We start from the raw sequence: 20,691 nt of genomic DNA, 5'->3' as shown, positions 1-20,691 counted from the left end.
ACGGGTTCTCCAGTTTTCCCCAGCTGGGAACCAAAATCCTCAGCACCCCTACCTGCTCGCTTCTGCAACCTGGGTGAACACCTACGAGCCCTCCAGAGAAGACACGGGCAGCTTGGAGCATCTACTCCCACCGTAACCCCACACCCCACCATTTCAGGGCCTGAACAGACAGGACAGCGCGGGGGGGCATAGCTGCGGAGAGACGGCGGGAGACGGCGGGAGACGGCGGGAGACGGCGGGAGACGGCGGGAGACGGCGGGAGACGGCGGGAGACGGCGGGAGACGGCGGGAGACGGCGGGAGACGGCGGGAGACGGCGGGACCGCACGGCCGGACACCAACGGCCGGGCGCGGGGCCGCACGCACCACCTACTATCAACACCACCGACTATCAACTGCATCAACTGTCAACAGCACCAACTGTCAACAGCACCAACTGCCAAAAGCCGCCGCTCGCCCCGCCCCCCGGCACCTGCCGCGCGCAGGCGCAGCCCCTCGTGACACCTGCCTGCGGGGCGGTTCCCCGCCGCCCGCGTCTGGTGCGCGGCTCGCGGTGACGTCACAGGCGCCGGTGGGTGGGTGGAGTGCGGGCGTAACGGCCGCACTCCGGACCCCGCCCCCCGGTGCCGCCCGGCTGGGCCGCGCCCCTGCCCCGCCTCCCGCCAGCCCGGCCCGGCCCAGCACCGCCTGCCCCAGCGGCAGCCCGGCGGCCGCCACCGAGCCATGGCGAGCACGGCGCTCGCGCAGCCCCGGGAGCCGGAGGCAGGCGGGGAGCCCGGCGGCGGGCGGGAGCGGCCTGAGACCCTCGAGGAGCGGGGCGCGGCAGGGGATACAGAGCCAGCGGAAGTGTCAGGCGGGGCGGCCGCGGCGCTGCTGGGGGAGACGGGGCTGGCGGTGGGCTGCTGCATCGCCGCGGCGCTGAGCTGGGAGCGACCCCTCCACAGCCTGGGCGGCTTCGTCTGTGCCAACCTGCTTTTCTGGTGAGCGAGCCTGGCCGGGTGGGGGCCGGGGTCGGGACCGCCCCCCCGGAGATGAAAGCCCCGGCCCGCTGCCGCTCCCCCGGCCACGGGCGCCTCATACCCCACCCCTCGCTCCGCTCGTCCCCCGGGAGGAGCGTTTGGTTTGCGCCCCCTTCCCCATCCCGACCCCCTTTTGAGGGGCGCTGACCCGGCCACCTGCTCGTCCCCAGGGAAGGTCTTGCTTTGCTCTTCACCTGCGCCATCCCTTGTCCTGCCCCGGCAGCCGCTCCCGGGCAGGGTATGGCCCTGGCGCTGTGTGCATCTGCTTCACCGGGTCCTTTCGCCCTCTGTGTCCGCTTTCTCCTGTCCCTTCCCCCACTATATCATATACCAGCGAGGAGCCTCGGACCAGGGCTGACCCGGGCGGCTGCGGCACGCCCCGATGAGAAGCTGTTATTTCTTGCAGCAGAGAAGGGTGCTGGGCCTGCGTTTCTGTGCAGAGTTTTGAACCCTCCTGAAACGAGGCCTCAAGCCGGGAGTTAGAGCTGCGCTGTATGATGCTGGTCCATTACTTCAGAGTTCATCTTGGGTGTTCGTGCTTTTCCAAATCGGTGGCCTACTTAGTGGAGGCTTTGTGGAGTGGGGACAGCTGGAATGTAACTGCAGTGCACCGGTTCACTTTTTTTGATTAAGATTGTTTTAGTCAGATACCGTTTTATCGAGTAAAACCTAGACATGAACAAAGGGACATGCTCATTGTTATAACAACCCTTCTGTTTGTTTCTGTAGGAAAAACTTGTCTTTCTATGCGAAACTTCTTCAGGACTTTCCCTTGATCTTATGTTCTGCCAATGCCAATGTTTTTCATTTTCTGATCTCTTAAAATGTTGCTGTATGCCTACTTGCCCATGTAAAGCAATTTATGTGTTAGGGCTCTGTCTAATAATACTGTTAAGACTCTAAAACCAAGTTGTGTTTCCTCTCCTGTGGCTAGAATTGCCTCCTTTCCTCTTAAGCAAATGAAAAGCAAACAAGCGAAGAGGTGGGTTAGTTGCAAGCTCCACTTAGTTCTCTATAACCCTAACAGTGTGATGTTTAAACATGAGATCTAATTCATAGAAAGATATCTTTCTGAAGCTTTGCTTTGCACAAGAAAATGTTGCTGTACAAGTATTTTCAAAATAATTTCATCTTCTTTAATCCCATGAGAAGTGTGTGTGATGTTTAATTTAGGTTGACTTTTACTATCTGTCTTGCTCTTAAATATCCATGGCCAATCCTTTCATCGAGGAAGTTACATGGTTTTGCTCTCATTCACTGCTTACCTCAGAGATCTTCTGTTCTTTCAGTGATTTGGAAGAGTGATAATGCTTTATGTTTCTTTGTGACATGGCTCTGATAAAATTTTTAAGGACAGCATCTGACAGAATACATTTTTTGTCTCAAGGAATAGTAGCTGCTGAGCAGCCTCTTTGTTGATCTTCTGTCCAAGTTGGATCATAATAATGTATCACTATATACCTTGCTTATGTAATACCTAGAGGAAATCTCCTTTGATAGTCTTACTAGCAACTTGTTATGTGACGAGTACATGAAGTAATTTTATCAAAATTTGTAGTTCACTTTACTTTCTTACTATCAAGATGAGTCAGTATGGCAAAAGTCAGGGCAAGGATTGCTTTCATTTTAGTAGTATTGTAGGAAGTATTGCAGGAAGCTCGCTAACCTAGTGCTGGAGAAATTTCAGAGGTGGAGACAAACTAGGAAATATGTAGAGACAGGTAGGATGGCCAGTAAACTTTTGTGGTTTGAGACTGAAGATCTTCAGGAAAGATCTTGTTACCTGACACTTCGAAAGTGAAACAATTGTTTAAATCCAGCTTCTCACTTCCTTGGTTTGGTGTTGGCATTATGTTTGCAGCACAGTGTGTTTGCTGCTGCTTCTTTTCTTGTTTGAGATCCAACTGGTCAGCCTGGTTTGTGATGACTCAGCCAGGCACTACTGATTCAGGACTGGGAATAAAAGTTCTCCTCTGCTGCCTCTGAAGTCTCTCCTAACAGGAGCCTCGGCTGAAAGAGCATTTCCCATTTACTGTTCCATGTACCTCAACTTTTGTTGCGTACCTGGAGATATCCCCATCACCCTGCAGAGGTACTTGCATGCCCAGTGTGTCAGACCTCTAATCGCAGTATTTCTCAAAGCTGAGAAGTCTGTATGGCTGAACAGGAGACCTCTTTTACTATATCAGCAATAGCATTGGTGAAAGTGAGAGGAAGGGAAGGTGAAGTTTAATTTTCTTTCTAAATGTTGGGAAAGCAGTGATAGTTCTTTCCTCCTATCCCTTGAATTTTAGTGGGATTGTGTTTTTTCCCTCACAGTTAGTTTAGTTCTTGTATGTACTCCATTCAAAACACTTCATATGTAAACTGTTGCAATAGGAGCTGCTGAGTGTCAACTATTTATCTGATGTCACAAAATACTTTGTTTGCTTATATTTGATTGTAACCTCTTTCCCATTAAAGATCTTTTAACCATGACACTATATAAATGCATTTTTGATGTTTACTACTGAAATAATTTTCTTGTAGGTACAATAAATTTAATTTCATCTGTTTTCCTTTTTTTTTTTTTTTTTTATATTTCTAACAAATCATCATGGACTCTTCAACAGTGCTTAAAACAACTACTTCTTGATTGTGACTTCAGGACCTTCTTAGACTAGGCAGTACTCTACCATTTTTCAGCTTCCTTGGATTTGTAACATGAACGCTGCGCTAACTTCAGACCCTGAAAAAGCTAACATGATATGCTTTACTTCAATATTTTGAATAAATGTATTAAATATTATTTGTAATACAATTTAATTTTTAGATATACTGGTATACTGAGTGAACCAACATTTCATAAAACTTTTTTTAAAATGAATGAAACAAGGCTGGCAGTTGGAGTAGAAAGAAATCTGGTTATTGAAAAAACATTTACCACTTGTCACTCCCATTATGTCTTCACTATGAGTAGGTTGAAGCCCACTGTCCCAAATGACCCTCAAATACATATTATTTAGCACTTAATCATCTGAAATGTGATATGAATTCTACTTTTCTGTTGTACATAGTTTATAAACGGAAGTCAAAATACCACATGAGAAAATAAGATTTTTTTTCCCCAATTTTACACACATAGTACTGAAAATAAGTGATTTGCCCAGGAGCAGAGAAACTCCATGCTGATGCCAGTTTAGTCCAGGTATTCTAAGTGTTAGGCTGCTGACTGATAACCTTCAGTCTTAGGTTAAATCTTAGACAAATATTGATAGTCAGTCTTAGATTTTAAGCTAGTATTCTAGCCTAATTATTTGTATATGTGTATGGGTAGGAGGGATAGTGGCAGCTTCTTGTTTTTATTTTCCCAATCTGTCATTTTAAATATTTCTATGTGGTCAGGGGGACAACTTTATTTTTAGTAATTCTGTAATGTTAAAGGTCTTCGGTAGTTTGCAGATATATCCTGTGTTTCTGCAAGTTCATCCATAGATGCACCAGTTGCCCAAATCACTGATTTCCATGGGGTTTCTTGGGAAGAGAAGCAGTAGAAAGACTCAAATGCAATAAATGGTTTTTTCTGTTTCTTTCTCTTTGTGGAAAGAATTTATTGCATTACTCTGTTATTCTCATTGCAAATATACACATTTGCTGCAGTCTGTTATTAATGACATTGTAGGATGTTATTGTATTGAATGAACAAATGAACTGAACAACTGTGTAAAGGACAAGTATCATTCCTTGATTTAGACAGGTATGGTGGTCAAATTTACCATTAAAAATAGTGTCTTTCTTCATCATCTGTACTTGGATTTTTTTATTGTTGTTCGGTTTGAGACCTAAGGAGTATTTTTATTGTATGGGAGAATTAATTCATCAAGGGAGGAAACAATATTTCTTACATCTGAACTGGCCATGTGCATTGCAGGTTATTCCAGATATAAAACCTCAGAGGTTTGATGTGCTTTAAGTGTCCAGTTTGCTTTAAGATTTGTTATTGAAATGTTTCTTACTTGAAATCTCTGCTTAGCAATGATAAAGCTTTCCATAGAGAGATCTCAAAGTGCTTTTCACTAAATTATTCTTTCACCATAAGAAAATAGTACTGGGCCAAGCATTTATTTCGGATGTTTGCACACAAATTGTAAATGCTGCCACTGCTACATCTTGATGGATAGCTTGCTTATAGAGCAGGGTTTCTGCACATTCAGAGCAGTGTGTAAACACAGTCTGTACACAGTATACACAGAGCACAGTGTATACACATATACAAGTCCAGGTGCCAGCATCTGGATTTTATTATTTGTTACAGCAAAGAAGCGGACCTATTGGAGATGCAGCACGCGCATTTGTATAGCTGTTCATAACTCTATACGTGTTTGGCATGGCTGTGTCATTATGTTGCATTTCAAGTGTCTGAGAAAGGGGACTCTACATTTCTGCCTGCAGTCAACATTGACCATGGTACCACTGGAAATGTAGTCCTCAGGGAACTGCTCAGTCAAACAGGACATGTTGGTGAACTTGGCATCCTGAATTTTAAGAAGTCCAGTGCTTACTGTCCTGGTTTTGGCTGGGATGGAGTTGATTTTCTTCCTGGATTTAGTATGAGCAGAGTGTTTATGTTACACTGATGTTTTGGTTGTTGCTAAGCAATGTTTCTACCAAATCAAGGAATTTTCAGCAAGAAGGCTGCAGGTGTATGAGAAACTGGGAGGGGACATGGTTGGGACAGCTGACCCCAACTGACCAAAGGGATATTCCATGCCATAAGGTTTCATGCTCAATATATAAAGCTGGGGGAAGAAGAAGGAAGAGGTGTGATTTTTGAAGTGGCAGCATTTGTCTTCCTAGTAGCAGTTACCCATGATGGAGCCCAGCTTTCCTGGAGATGGCTGAACACCTGTCTGCCCATGGGAAACAGTGAATTAATTCCTTGGTACTTGGTTGCCAACTGGGGTTAAACCAGGACACTCACAAAATGTTACTTTCTTCTTGATCTTGTCTGTATTGTGGTCTTCTTATGCTAGTGATGTTACTTCTAGAAGGCTGGTGTGGTGGTCATCAGTGTTTTTCAGTCACTGTAGCAGTACTGCCTGGGGGTTGTTTTCCCTCAGCAGTTTGTGTGGTCCCTTCTTTAAGGATGACTCACTTGATCCTTGTAGCATCATGTGACTTTTATCCATACAAGCCACTCCTCCTTACCAACATGCCAACAGATGTCATTACTAAGAAATTCACAGGGACTTTGTATAGATTGTATTGGCTATCTAAATATGGCTTATAATTTTACTTACACAGCTCTAGATTTTTGATGAGTCAAGTTATTGAATTTGCAAATTACAACATTTATTTTACCTCCTGTAGCTTCAAATCAGATTACACAGTAATTCAGAATCCTTTTTTTTCACCTATCAGACTTAAGCTTGCCAAAAACTACACTCCAATCTGAGAGCATACAAAGCAAAATTAACACAGAAGGAATTCTGCCCAAATTTAAATCCTAACAAAAAACCTACTTGGTCCGAAATACTTGCTTTCGTTTAGAATATATGTGGGTGGTGCTGGACAGGAGGGAGATTAGCAAACTAAATTCATTGAGAAAGAAAAATGCATTAAAATTAAGTGGGTTGGATTAAGGAGTATTGACATTTTGAGGCTGCTTTGTAGTAAGTAGGCCTTCACATCACTATCTTAAATTTGTAATATCTTCCAACTTGGGAGAGTACATGACAAAATGTTTTTCTTCTTGTAGCAACTAGATGCTAAATGTGGTTTTGAATTTGGGAAATTTCGGTCTTCAGCTGTCTTTGTTACAGTAGATCCTAGAGCTGCCTTTTTAGTCATTTTGGGGTTACGTTCCCAAAATCTAAAGTTTCAGGATAACACACAAGTGGATAATTTAATATAGGTTGCTTCAAACTCTAGTAAGAATTTCTCTCTCTTATTCCTTAAATAAGAGTAGTAGAATAAGTTATGTATTGACACATTTCATTTGTAATTATCATGCAGTTTTGAAATTCACTTTGATCCATATGAATGGGTTTTCTTACAGGAGTGCTAGTTTATTTCTTCTAGTCCAATAGTCTTAACTTTCTCAATTTGCTGCCCTTTACCAAGTTTTTGTAATTTATTGGTATTGTGATTATTTTCTTATACCCAACTACAGTACAGTAATTTGCTGTTCTGTAAGCTTAAAAAAATGTTTGTGTTTTTTTTTTTTTTTTCTTCCCTAGATGATGATATTCCAAAATACGCTTTCTCAGGTAAAGCTAAAATTTTGATGGCAACACAAGTTGTGTTATAATTTTAGGATCTAGTTGTTTTCACTCAGGTGGTTTTATGTTTATGTTCACTCTTCCAATACAAGTTATTAAAACTTTTGAGGGCTTTGGAGGTAGAAAAGTGGAACAGAAAGTTAAATTAGCAAAAAAAAAAAATTAAAGCCACTACCCCAACAGCTTTTTAGTGACAGTTTGCATAGTTTGGGCTGAGAAATTGGTTTATGGGAATGAAAGTTGACATTGTTTAAGAGCCAGACAGTGTTACATAAAAACCTGGACAGTTTACAACATTTTTCAACCAGTAAGATGAAAACAGGATCAATCAGGAAAGAAACCAAATGGGATAATTGAGGAACTGAGGGAAAGTGAGCATTACTGAACAATTTAGGACCAAATCCAGGATGAGGACTTTGTGGAAGGTGGAAATCCCAAACAAAGGAGAATAGACGAATTGCAACATGGCTTGGGCTTATTCTGTCTCACTAAAACTTAGAAATTGTGTCTAAAGCAGTTGTCTTACATTAAGAAACTATCATTCTTTCTTATTAACTCAAAATAATGAGACCTTCCAAATAGTAAGTAGAATTTGGAAAAACAGTGGAAGTTCTAGGGGGATATGCTGTGCTCCATGGTAGATGCCACAGGACTAATGAGAGCATTAAAGAAAAGGAGATTTAGGGCAACATGGTAGAGGTGGACTGTTTAACATCAAACTGCTGCTACTGTATGAGAAAATGGGATTAAGATTTCTTCTGTACTTTGCCAGAGTACAGGTTAATTAAGGTCATCTGAGCATATTTGTGCAAAAATAAAGGAAGCTAGGTTATTTGAGGTATTTTGGTATTTAATGAAAAGAAAAATTAATTTCCATGGAAATACCATCCCCTGTTGTCACTGATGTAACAGTAGCATTTGATGTCATAGTAAACTCAGAAGGTATGTCTTTTAGCTAAGTCATTTAAATTACTCCTTCTCAATTTTTTATTTGATATACCCCTTTGAATGCAGTGTTACAGTAAATCTGGTCCATAAGCCACAAATATTGAAAAATGATTTGATCATTATTGCATTCTCCAAGAGGTTTCCTTGCAAACAGTGGGACATAATTTTGCAATGTGACATTTTATTATTGACTTGATCATATTTCCCTGACCACTAGTATACTTTCAACTTTACCACCTTATAAGCAAATTTCTGTTCAGTGATTAAACGCAAAGCATTTTAGAGATTTTTATAATATTTTTTGCTTAGAGAATGGTACTATTTTCATTTTTATTTAGACTTATTTATAAGTTTAAAATGTAGTTTCTTTTAGCTGGGGTAGAGAGTATGTGCAATTTGAATTCCTATCATATGTGTTACTAACTTCAGTTAGAATTGCCCTGCAGTCTTTGCCTCTTGTCCTGCAACCTGTGCACAGACCTCTGAGAGGACTACAGCTTCCACAGGTGGTTGTCAAAGTAACAGTAGTTTAAGTTTGTGAAAGTCTGTTTCTTACAACAAGAAGTTTATTTATTATTCCAAAATCGTTATTCCTAATAATTTCTAGAAGGTTTTCTAAAAAAGAGCTGTCCAGGTTTGAATTGATCTGTGCTTTCTGGCTGAACAAATATGATCCTAATCTTTTGAATAAAACCTGACAAATAAGCCTCTTGAATAAAGGGCTGATGACTGACTTGTCTTTAACAAAGAAAGAATTAAGGAAAATGCTGCAAGTTTTAAAATATGAATCATGCCTCTACTGTTTGCTTTTTTCTTTTTTGTAGTTTTGTTTGTTTGGTGGTGGTTTTGTGTGTGTGTGTTTTTGTTGTTGTTTTGTACTTAATGTACTTAATGTTAAAAAGTACTCTTCTAGGCACTATCCAGGGGAAAACCCATTGCTGGCTGCCACATACATAAGTAATGAATCAGCTGCTTTCCCATTCTTCATTCTATTCTGGTTGAAATATTTTATTAAAAATTGTAGATCTCTAAGTTCTTGGGCAGCATTCTTACTTAGAAAAATCTTTAAGTTAAAAAGGTACTTTTGCCTAATTCATCTATACAGAAACTAACACTTTTCTTCTCTAAGTTAAAAGTAATTTAAACACTTTTAATGTACATATTTCAAGAAGCATACTATTGCAGTATTTTACATTTTCAGCTAAACAATTACACAGTTATTAGAGTTCAAGCTGCCAGGCACCCGAAGTGATGGTATGCATATTTTAAATCTATTTTTACATAATACGTAGAGTAAATGGGTTTTGAAATTATTTTATTCAGCAAATTGTGCTTTTTCTAGGGGTGAGGAGGTTTGTTAGAGACAATTTATAAAGTCTTTGTTCATTCTAAAATTTTTGACAGCAGATATGCATATGTATTTTCTTACATGCAATGTGTTTCCCTCTCTGCAACTGGGGATCTGCTGTACCACAGTTTTTGTGTATCTTTCAGACATGTGGATAGACAGCTAAATACCATATAAATATAATAAGATTCTACCAAATTCTAGTCTATAAACAGTTTCTACCATAGAACCGTGCATAACTTGTTCTGTCTTGAGTATTTGCAGTTTTTGTGCAGGCATGTGGAAAGGATTTTTGCACTGTAATTCTTGAACAAGTGTCTAAATACTTTGGCTCAGACGAAGAGGTACTAAAGGAGCAGCAGGCCAAATACTGGATTATTGAGTTTTGGATTTCAAATGTATTGAATACCTGAGCATTTGGATTTTAATATTTATAGATACTGCATTTTGATATTTACAGAGGCTTAATATGAAAATCATTTATATCTAAGAGCAATGCACATAGAAGTTGTAAATTCACATGTTTAATAGATGTAAAAAACAGGTTTTGCAAACCTGCTTTGGGATGTTTTTTCAATTATGCGAGTCAAAGTGTTAAATTACCTTTAAATAAAATATAGTTGAATTTAATATATGTTATTGCTTCTTGATTCACAAGAAGGCAAACAAAATTATTGAGCTGGTGATGAGTAAGAGCACGAGCTTCCTGATGATGCCTTTGCAATGTATTTTGGCAGGGTTCTTCAGGAATTCTATTTCATGCTGTATTTAGAAGAAAACAAACCCTCCTCCCCTTCTCCAGGTTTCTTGCTTGAGACAGGCATCAGAATTTGTTGCAACCAGACTGGAACTGATCACTCCAGGAGTAAGCATGGAAGAATGGTCTACGTTCAGCTCCGAGCAGGAAATGGTTACCACCAGGAAACAGTTATGACCACATTTTTTCATTACTTACATGCCATCACTGCAGACATCTGAAACAGTGTTTGGGAACTCCCTGTAAGAACAGATGTAGACACACATTTAAAATTAGCAGATAAAAAAGCAGAATTTCCCTTGCTGGCAGTTGAGCGTTCTCAAAATGCCCTAGGAATACATGATCTGTACAGGTGAGAGCCATTCTATAGCTGGTTTGTCTCATAGCCCATGGTTGCACACAGATACCTCACGTAGAGCTGTGGACAGTTCTCATTTTCGCTGAGTGGTGCATCATAGCTGTGTCTTATGGAACAAGGCTGGTTAGATGGAAAACTATGGCTGGAAGGTTAGTAGATTTTTACCTTAGTGTTTAATGAGGAAACAACTCAATACCAACCTATGATATTTAAAACACCACAAAAATACTCTGAAAAGTTTTAGTTCTGGTTTTAAGATGTAAATAGGTATTGTTTGAGCACTGAACTGAAGTCTGCAAATCGCTTATGCAGCCAATAAATGTGTTGTAATAGCTGATGGTGAAGCAAAGCTTCATGTTCATGTCTTTGTTATACACAACTTTTATGTATTTATGTGGTTATTTCTGGAATTCATCTAAAGTGACATGAGTAGTAAAAGTGCACCTACTGAGGCTTTCCAGAAATAACTATCTCTGACTGATAATCTAAATTGTTTAATTTCTGAAGAAATATTTTCTTATGGTTTGTGTTCACAAAGTGCAAGTCATTAATAATTCTAGAATATGTTGTAAAAAAATATACCTTCACAGCTGAAATGAGGCTTATATCCTCAAATTGATATATTTGACTTGTGAAGTAATGTAGGGGGTCTGTGCCTTCCCTGTATCTCACTAGTACAATTAAAAATAGCTGTTGCCATGTTGAGTTCATTGTGTTTACAGACTACAGTGTTGTGTGACGATGTTTGCCTCTTGAAATTTCCTAGCTGACTTGCACTGCTTGGATAACTCTGTATGGTCTGGTTTGTGCGGCTAATTGTCCCAGGAGCTCTGCACTGGGTGGTGGCTACTTCTTGATATAACAGTTCCAATGGATGATTTGTTGTGTTAAGATATCTTGTCAGTATTGACATATGGCCATCCCATATTATAAAGCATTGGAGAAAAGTCAAGAAGGACAAGGTACCTTAGGGTAGTTTTCTGTCTTTAAGTGATACAGTGTTAGGTAGTACCACATCCAGGAGCAAGTAAAGGGGTTCCATAACCAGATTAGGCCTAATCTTTGTTTTTAATGTGTTGCTCTCTTACTACATGCAGTCTTGCTTTTGCCACTGGGATTTCAGTTGCATTTGTTGTCTCTTCTTTCCATCTGACTTTCATGGCTATGGGAACCTTGTCAAAAGGGTATTATTTTTTAATTATTTTTATTTTTAGTCAGAGCACCATTCTTGAACTTAAATGTAACATTTTAGCAAAATGTGGAAGTTACCAAAATACTGAAAAGGTTACATTTAAATTTAGCAACCTCTGAATAGGCAATAGAGATTAATGGCAGTGCGTGCTTATTTGTGTGACACTAAAAATAAAGAAGAATGACTTGCTAAGAGAAGTTGCATTATGGGATTAGGGCAGTTTTTTTTGTACTCTGTGACTGTATGTAGGTAGAAAAAATGAAGGTAACTGAAATACTGAAGAGCAGGTAAGGTAGCTCTCAGTGGAATTTCAGAATGATGTACTCTTTTTTTTTTTTTCCAGTGAATTGCTCTTATTTTTTCAGTGAATCTCACACTCATATGTAGTATTGTATATGGGTATTATTTTAAAATTGCAATAGAAATATTTTACCACTACACAGTTGAAGGATTTTGACTTTTAGTTGTGGAAGTAGTCAAGTTTTGACTCTTAACTTTGCTCTTTAGAATTATTTTGGTCTAGCTGCAGTGCAACCAGGCCACGAAATAGAAATGGTTATGCCTGAAAGTTCTAGGTTCAACATCTTACAGAAAAGGATTTGCCAGTCACTTTTATAGGGTGAAATTATAGTTGAGATCAGTATGAGTCTTGGGAAGTCTCTAGTACAACCTTCAGCTCAAAAATGGTCAGTACCTAATTCAGAACAGGTTCCTCAGGATTTTGTCTTAACAGGTTTCAAGGACGGAAATTCCACAACCTCTATGGGCAACCACTGCTTAATTATCCTAACAGTCAATAGTTGTCTCTCCTGTTTCTTTTTACAATAACGGTTTCTCAGTCTCTCATAGTGCAGGTCAATAGCAGGCTTGGCTCCATCAAACCTACATTCTTCCTACACCAGTGAATATAGGTTGGAAGGACACTGAGAGCTCAGCTCATCTGAACTCCTGCTCAGAGTAGGTGCAGACAGCTCCTTAGCTGCTTACCCAGTCACGTTTTGGAGATCATACTCCATAGTGGTCTGCCTCCTGCTTACTGCCTTCAGTAACTCTTCCAACTTGGCTGGTGCATACATCAACCAGTGCACATCTTTCACAGGTGAGGCCACTGGTACCAGCAAACCAAGGAAGCGGCTTGAGGCATTTCTTGCATGCTCAGAAACCAGGTGGCTGTGTCTGAGTGGAGGCCTCTCATGTGCTGGGGATTCCTGTTTCAGCCAGTGCTGGGGACTAGGCGCCTCATGACCATTTTTGTTTAGTCCCACACTGTCTGCAGTACAGATTCTTGCCCTCTTGTCATGTAAACTGCCCTTTTAGCTGCTGAAGTAATTACATAGAATACATAATTCTATACATAGTTTTAACCTTTGCTTTCTGGAAAAAAAAAAAAAAAAAAACAAAACCACAAACCTATCTCTCAAAATACTGTGGAATTTCATGGGGGGACAAATCTTGTTACGTCTCTAGTCATGTTTGTTACTTCCATTTTACTTGTAGAAGAAATTAAACACTTCGAAATTCAGTTTATTGCTTAAAAAGAGAGCATAAAAATTCTTGAATAAGTATAGCTATTAATTCTTCTACTAAACAGAAATATTTTTGTGCAGTACATGATCCTGTCATTCTGGAGCCTTTCAGTTTTCTCGGATATGTGTATGTGTTAAAAATACTTAAGTAAAATCTCTTCCTCACGAAGAATAAGGAGGGTGGGAAAGCCTTACCTCTTAATAATAAACAAAAGTATCACTGAAACTTTTTGTTGGCCTGGTTGCTATGCATCATGTTGGTAATTCCTGTAAGAATTCTGAATCCTTACACTGTTGGCATAGTAAGTCGTTTTCAGATGCCAGCTTTTTTTTTATAAGTTTATGGTAGACATGAAAAACAAACAACTGCAAGGGGACCTTATCAGCTTTTAATCAGTAAGGACTTCAAGGGTGTAGATCTGTCTGACATGGCTTGCAAACAGTTTTGCTAATCCATATAGCTGGAGCACCTGAGAACCTAGATGATGGCTGTGAGTGAATTTATAAGGCATGGTCTTTCTTACAAACAGCACAGTGTAAATAAACGGTGCTGGAGTAGGGGAGGAAGGAGTATGACAGCCAATAATGTTAAGGCGTGGGAAGTCCAGTCACAACAATTCAAACCTTTCCAAGTAAGTGGAGAGCCCTTGTGTGGTTACTGCATTAGCTGCTCCAACTAGATTGCAGACTTTTTCCCCAAAAACTATGGAGCAGAAAGACTTCAGTATTGAGGAGGTAGACATAACTGGGAAACATCTTTCAGAGAGGATGCTACCTTGTTAATCCTTGTTTGCTAATCCTCAACCACATTAGTGCAGTTGCTTTTAACAGCAGGTGACAGCTGTGAAACAGTATGGTTTAGCTGTGAGCATAAACTAGGTCAAACATGTTCTGAATATTCTTGGAAAGACAGACTAAACCTTCTTAGTAAACATCTGATCTTACCTTTAACAACTGATAAAATGTGTCTGTGTGTATGCACATGCACTCACATGCACACATACATAAATTTCAGTATTGATGTATTTCTTAAACCATGGAGGACAGGCCTATGGGAATTGCTAAGTTGGGGCATACTGTTTGATTCTGTACAATATTAATGCACAAGCCACCATGAAGAACCTATAGAATAGGCGTATCATTAAGCTCATATAACTTAATGGTATGCATTTGTTATGAACTTCTGATACCTAGAAGTTGTATGAGAAATTCTTTATTTGATTTTTCTCTACAGTGTCACATCTCCTCCATTATCAAGAAGTTAAAGTAGGTTAAGCAAAGCCTTCAGTGCAGTTAAACTTGATCCTTAAACAGAATCAAAGTTGTTTAATGGTGAAGATTATCACCAAGAAAAAACAGTGGGATGACATGATGTGAGCTGTTAGGAGTTTTGATTTAATGAGCTATGCTTGGGCAGCTTTGAAAGAACTTAACTCGTAATAATTTTTCTCTAAACTTCTCTATTGCTTTTCTTGAGCTGGCTGAAGTAATTCAGAAGTACTGATATCATACTTGGTTTTTGGTGGTTTTTTGGTGTTGTTGTTTCGTTTTTGATAGAGTAGTCTTATAATTCAAACTCTGCACAAATGTAGCTATCAGTTTATGTATACTTCCAGTAAGTTTAAAAGTATCCAACATTTATGACTTCTTGACATTCTAGGTTTGTTGCACTGACCCCTTGGAGAGTGTATCATCTGACTTCTCTCATAATACTTGGAATACTCATCCTTCAGATAATAAAGGATTTGGTATTCTCGAGGATAAAAGGTAAGGCAGTATACTGATAGAGTTCCTCACTGAAACACCCGCAATTCAGAGCATGTAGTTACTAAATCCACTTTGACATTATGATTATTGTAAAAGTATTGGCTAATTTCAGAGAGAAATATTATGCCTATGATGATCTATTACTATTTTCAGTGAAGTTTTGCTGTATTTTATAGAAAAAACATTAGGAGATTTATTTTAATGTGAGTATAACTGGCATCAGTAAACAGTCATTCTTGTTCCTTAACTGCTAGGTCTAGAAATACATTATTTCTAAATACAAAGTTTTCATAAACATTTATACTTCTTCTGACATTAATCACATAATTGTTTGAAAGTTTGGGTGACCCAATATAAATTGATCAACTTTGTAAGCAGACTGAGAAAGTACCTATACTAGCACAACTGAAATAATAAGTGAGCAGTATTTTTTTTCTACTTTATGTAATAGTGTTTAGTTTCCAGTGTCTATAAAGTCTTATATGAATTCAACTAAGTTTGAAAGGGATTTTGAGTTTATTGGCTGGGCTGTTTGTGTGTTTTGTTTTGCTTTTTTGTTTGTTTGGTTGGTTGGTTTTGGTTGTGTGGTGGGTTTTGTTTGTTTTAATTGCTTCTTTACCATCTTGAAAATTCTTTGGAAAAATGCTCATCATCAGTCAGAAAGATTTTTTTTTTTTTTTAAGTGTCTTTATTTTACCATTTGTTTGTTGAATCTCCATGCAAAGTGTTTGAAAAATCACCTGCACATAGCACAAAAGCAGGAAATAGGTGTTGGAAAAGCATAATATTCTTCTCTGATGTACTACCACATCATTTCTGACTGCCACAACCTTTTCTTCCCTACTAAGTTAGGGCAGTTATCCGCAACCTTTTTTGAAGGATAATTGTCATTGCCTTCTCCAGAGTTTCCATTACCATTCTGTTTCCTGCTTGAGCATTGCAAGCTCAGAGGCCAACCTGAAAAGCTTAACAGAATTTGGTTTTTAGTCTCTTTGGTGTATAAATCGTCACTAATGTTTATAGTTCACTAGTTGGAAGGTAGTGTTTTACCTAAGTTCTCTCTTAGCTGTAATTACTACTATCTTTGTATTGACCAAATCCAAGAGTACAGATATCGATCAAGCTAAGAGAGTAGCAATACCATCCCATTTTTATTTTTTTCACTCCTATTTCTCTGTGGTTGTTTTACCATTCACCATAGAGAGGAGGCTAGGAAGACCTGTGTTTCCCAGCTTACAGGATGATTATTTTAGTACAGTTAACTTTTTCAAAAATTTTACTATTGCCTTTGATAGCATTGTACACAGAGTTCAAGAACAATCAGGTTCTTGAAGTAATACTGTAGAAACCTTGTAGTAGTGACTTGAAATCAATTAAGTGCCACGCCGAAAAGCACAAAAAAATTCTTTCCAGTGTAGCACTTCTGTGTCGCCACTTCACACTTCCAGCCAGCCACTAGATGGCAAGACTATTACGGATTCATAAGGAATATAGAAAGTGGTTGTCAGTTTGGGGATGTAAAGCAGAAGTTCTGTTGGTCGTCTTCTCCTTACATGTGAAAATGTAGCAATATTTAATACTGATTGTTTTTTTAAACTGGTATGTTATGTTTACAGAAAACAATTAAAGAATTGTTATTCTAAGTTAATATACCCTTCCTGTTTTAACCCTTACAGAGACTTTCTAATTCTTTTTGTCACTAATTTGAGCACTCCTTATGAATAAAGAAGAAAATAATATTGTTTTTGTTTTAGTGTGTTGTTTTTCATCTTACATTCCCACAATTTCAGGTGCGCAGCTTTGGAGGACCATCACTGGCAAGTAAGTACATTATTTTTAATATATTGGTTATTTTAGATATATTTTTTATAGTTACTCTGGAACTTAAATTGTCTCTTTTCCCTCTTATTAACATAGACCTGAATTATTTTTATCTTAGCGTATTTTCTTTGTTTATTACTACTTGTTCATCTGTTATAATTTTTAATAACTTTGTAGAAAGTGTATTTTTTTCTGATTTGAGTTATATTCAAATATACAGTAACGTATCAAAATACTTTTAGAAATGCTGTTTCTTACAGTGGGATTATCACGTTTTGTGTTTTCTGGGAATCCTTGTTTTCTTTGAAGTTGGTTATTAGGGAAAAACACTGTGTTGATTAAGAAGGTAGCTTACTTCCAGAACATTATTATACCAGTGCTGTCTAGAACTAGGTAAGCTTGCTGAGGTTTTCCTTTATCTCTGTAGTAGCCAACACAGGTAGGTGATCGTTGTAATTTCAAATAAATATTAGTTGAGATACACAGGAATATAAATTAATAATTGTGAAGTCTGATGACTTGCCGTTGAGCTGTCTCAGTTCACAGGCAAATGTTTACATAATGTTGCTAGTGTAGAGTATATAATTGATTTAATTTGTTTGCAATATAAACAATGTCTCTAAATGGTTTACAGACAATCCATTTTCTGAATAAAGGTTTGTATACTTAAAGTGTTATTCTTTTAAACAGACCACTGGGAATTATTGTTAGAAATATCCATTAGTACCACTGTTGTATTATACCCTAACACTGAAGAAACTGTAACGCAAAGTTGCCAAGAGTGAAAAGGGAAGATGCAGATTTGTGGTTTCTACATAGCATAGATACTGCAGTTACAGAAAGCACTTCAGATGTGCAGTCATTCCTAAACTTTTAGAGGTATGAACTACCTTAGGCTTTCCACCTGAAGTGGAACCATATAGAACTGGTAACAGGTTAGTCCATTAACTGAGCAGTGGTTTTTTTTATGTGTTTTGTTTGTTTGTTTTTGGTGTTGTTGGGTGGGGTTTTGTTGTTTGTTTTGTTTTTTGTTTGTTTGTTTTTTACCATAGCTAGTGCTACTTAGTGTATCTCTGTAGACCGGCAGTGCTTTGAAGATTTTAGCGTGACTTGTGTTTCATTCTTTCATTCTGTTGTTTGTAAAAGAAATTTACGTAAAGCTTACTATATTTTTGTTTTTTAGCATCTGAATTTATCTGTCTCTTTACATTAAAGAGGAGGAGAGCAAAGAAAAACAGATTGCTCCTGGAATGGAAGGAAAAATAGGTTTTTAACTGCACTTTGTTTCTATAAAAAAATAATTCTGCAGCCCAAGACAAATTTTTAATCTCACTCCCTAGTTCATCAGATCACAAAGTCAGAACAGTTGATCTTCATTAAAAGACTATAAATATTACAAATATCTTGAGTTTATGTTTTCAGGTGTTGAGAATCTTGTATTTGACTCGCTGTTCTGTGGGAAGCCCTATAGGGAGAGTAGAAAAGAGAATTTGATGAGCTCACTGTAGCCTGTGCTGCTGGGTAATATAATACAAGTGTTGTATGTCTCTGTGTAAAATCATTTGCAATGGTAAGAACACAAGGTCATTCCATAAGTCTGTCTAGCTCAGTACCTGCTCTTTGAAGGTGGCCAGCCAGGACAAACATGGCTGCAGGTACTGGATAAAAGCAGGACAAGTTTGCCAGGTACTTCTCTTCCTGTGCTTTCCCAACCTCCAGCAACTTCCAGTCGAAGGACTTCTACATAACAGCAGTGGTACTTTTTTTTTTTCTTCCTTCTCCCCAGCTGTTTTAGGTGCCATGAATTTGTCTCATTGTAGATATCCACAGCTAAACTCTGTGTTTTGTAAACACAGCCTTGCATTTGTTTACTGCTATATAATAGTTTCTTAATCCCTTCCTACCCTTTTTTTTTTTTTTTTTGTGCATGTTTTGGAAGTGATAATGACCAATCACTCTCTATTAATATCCTTCAGCAAGCTGTGACATGATATCGTGTCCCGTTCAGTCCATGACACTTAATTGTTCCCTAAAATAAAACTTTTCTGTAGCTTTGATACCTTCATTGTGCTTTTCTGCACTTTTCTTCCATTTCTGTTATCCCTTTTGTCAGGAGGACAGAATTGGAAACAGTGCTCGGCATTCAGGGGGACCTTGGACTACACACTGGCATAGGACTATGCATTATTGTAAGAATGCCCTCTCTTCTTTTGAAGATAAATACCAGTGCTTGATTGGCTTTTTTAACCTCTACTGAACTTTGAATTTATGTTTTCATGGATAGACAATCCTCTCCAGATTGTGTTCTTGAGTAGTGAATGTCAACTTGAAGCCCATGTGACTTTAAGATTCTGTTCTATATGAAGCTGTTCACATTTCATCTGCTTTGTTGCAAACAAATCCCTTGATACTTGGTTAAAATTCTACAATTCCTTCCAGTTGGTCTTCATCTTTACCAGAACAATTCCTCTCATATCCCGTGACTTCTTAGTCTCCATAAGAGCATTTGGTGAGAGACCTTGTTGAAACTCATCTCAGAAATCCAGATGAACTTTTATGGCTATCAGTGTTCATCTACAAGCTGATTGACTCTTTGAATCACAGAATGTCCTGAATTGGAAGGGACCCACAAGGATCTCTGAGTCCAACTCCTGTCCCTGCATATGACAGCCCCACGGTTCACACCATGTGTCTGAGGGTGTTGACCAGTCTCTTCTTGAAAGCACAGAAGGTTTGATGTGATGTCCTTTACAGCCATGGATTAGGCATGTGTGTCCTTTGTTAATTACCTGACAGTTTGCACAGAACAGAGTCTTTACTGGTTTGCAGTTCTCTGGTGCTTGCATACCTTCTCTAAAAATAGATGTTGCTTTAGACACTTCACAGTCCTCTGGTGTTAAGGTGGCTTTAAGAGAGGTTATTTAGCATAAATGGCATTTCAGCTGTTGTACCCTAGCTTTCCTTTTGAACTTCTGTGAGTTCACATAGAGAACTGACTTTAGGATAGCACTGTGGGTGGATATTTGTGGGTTTGTGGTTTTTGGTGGTTGTTTTCTGTTTTTTGTTGTTTTTCGTTTGGTTTTGTGTGTGTATGTGTTTTTGTTTGTGTTTTTTGTTTTTGTTTGGTTTTTTGTTTGTTTTGTTTTGTTTTTCTGAATGTTAACATATAAATGTGCCTGTTAATTGGGTTGAAATTAGAAGAACTGCTATAGGACATTGAGTCTGTGTTCATGGTTGCTTTTCAATTTAGTCAAGATTGGATAGGAAAACTGTTTTCATGTTATCTTATATAATCAAGATGTGTCAAGTGTATCTCCATGTTCTCTGTTCACAAAAAACACTACTCAGGAGAGAATCTCATGCTCTTAAATAACAAACAGAGAGAAAAAACAAGATAGATCTTGGTACTCTGAATGAGAGGCAATGCCTATTCTAATAAATTAAATGTGTTCACGACCATTCTCTGGCACTGAGGCCCAAAACAAAGGTGTCTGTAGCATTTATGTGCCTTATGGTCCATGTGGAATGGCCATATGCAGGCTGGAAGGGATTCCTGGTCTGTGCCAACTTGGAAACTACCTTGGGTTCTTTGGGAAGGTGCTAGTTGGCATGTACCAAAACTGCCAAGAGCTGTTTTAATGGTTTAACTGTGTAAGTGACCAATTCTAGTGTTCAACAACATTGCCACACACTGTT

The 20,691-nt window shown here is 38.8% G+C and overlaps 1 protein-coding gene across 1 annotated transcript in view; it reads left to right on the top strand.

Annotated features, from left to right (window-relative positions):
- Positions 1-700: 700 nt before the first annotated feature.
- The window catches only part of RETREG1 (reticulophagy regulator 1), a 69,767-nt gene continuing 49,776 nt past the window's right edge, over positions 701-20,691 (top strand). Inside the window, exons 1-3 of the mRNA XM_065830633.2 lie at positions 701-979; positions 15,068-15,174; positions 16,965-16,995. Coding sequence (XP_065686705.1) covers positions 723-979; positions 15,068-15,174; positions 16,965-16,995 — 395 coding nt within the window. The 5' untranslated portion in view covers positions 701-722. The remainder of the gene's footprint in view (positions 980-15,067; positions 15,175-16,964; positions 16,996-20,691) is intronic.

This window comes from Patagioenas fasciata, chromosome 2 (assembly GCF_037038585.1).
Source record: "Patagioenas fasciata isolate bPatFas1 chromosome 2, bPatFas1.hap1, whole genome shotgun sequence".
NCBI lineage: Eukaryota > Metazoa > Chordata > Aves > Columbiformes > Columbidae > Patagioenas > Patagioenas fasciata.
The sequence above is the reverse complement of the archived record's forward strand: the minus strand, read 5'-3'. Positions and strand labels throughout refer to the sequence as shown.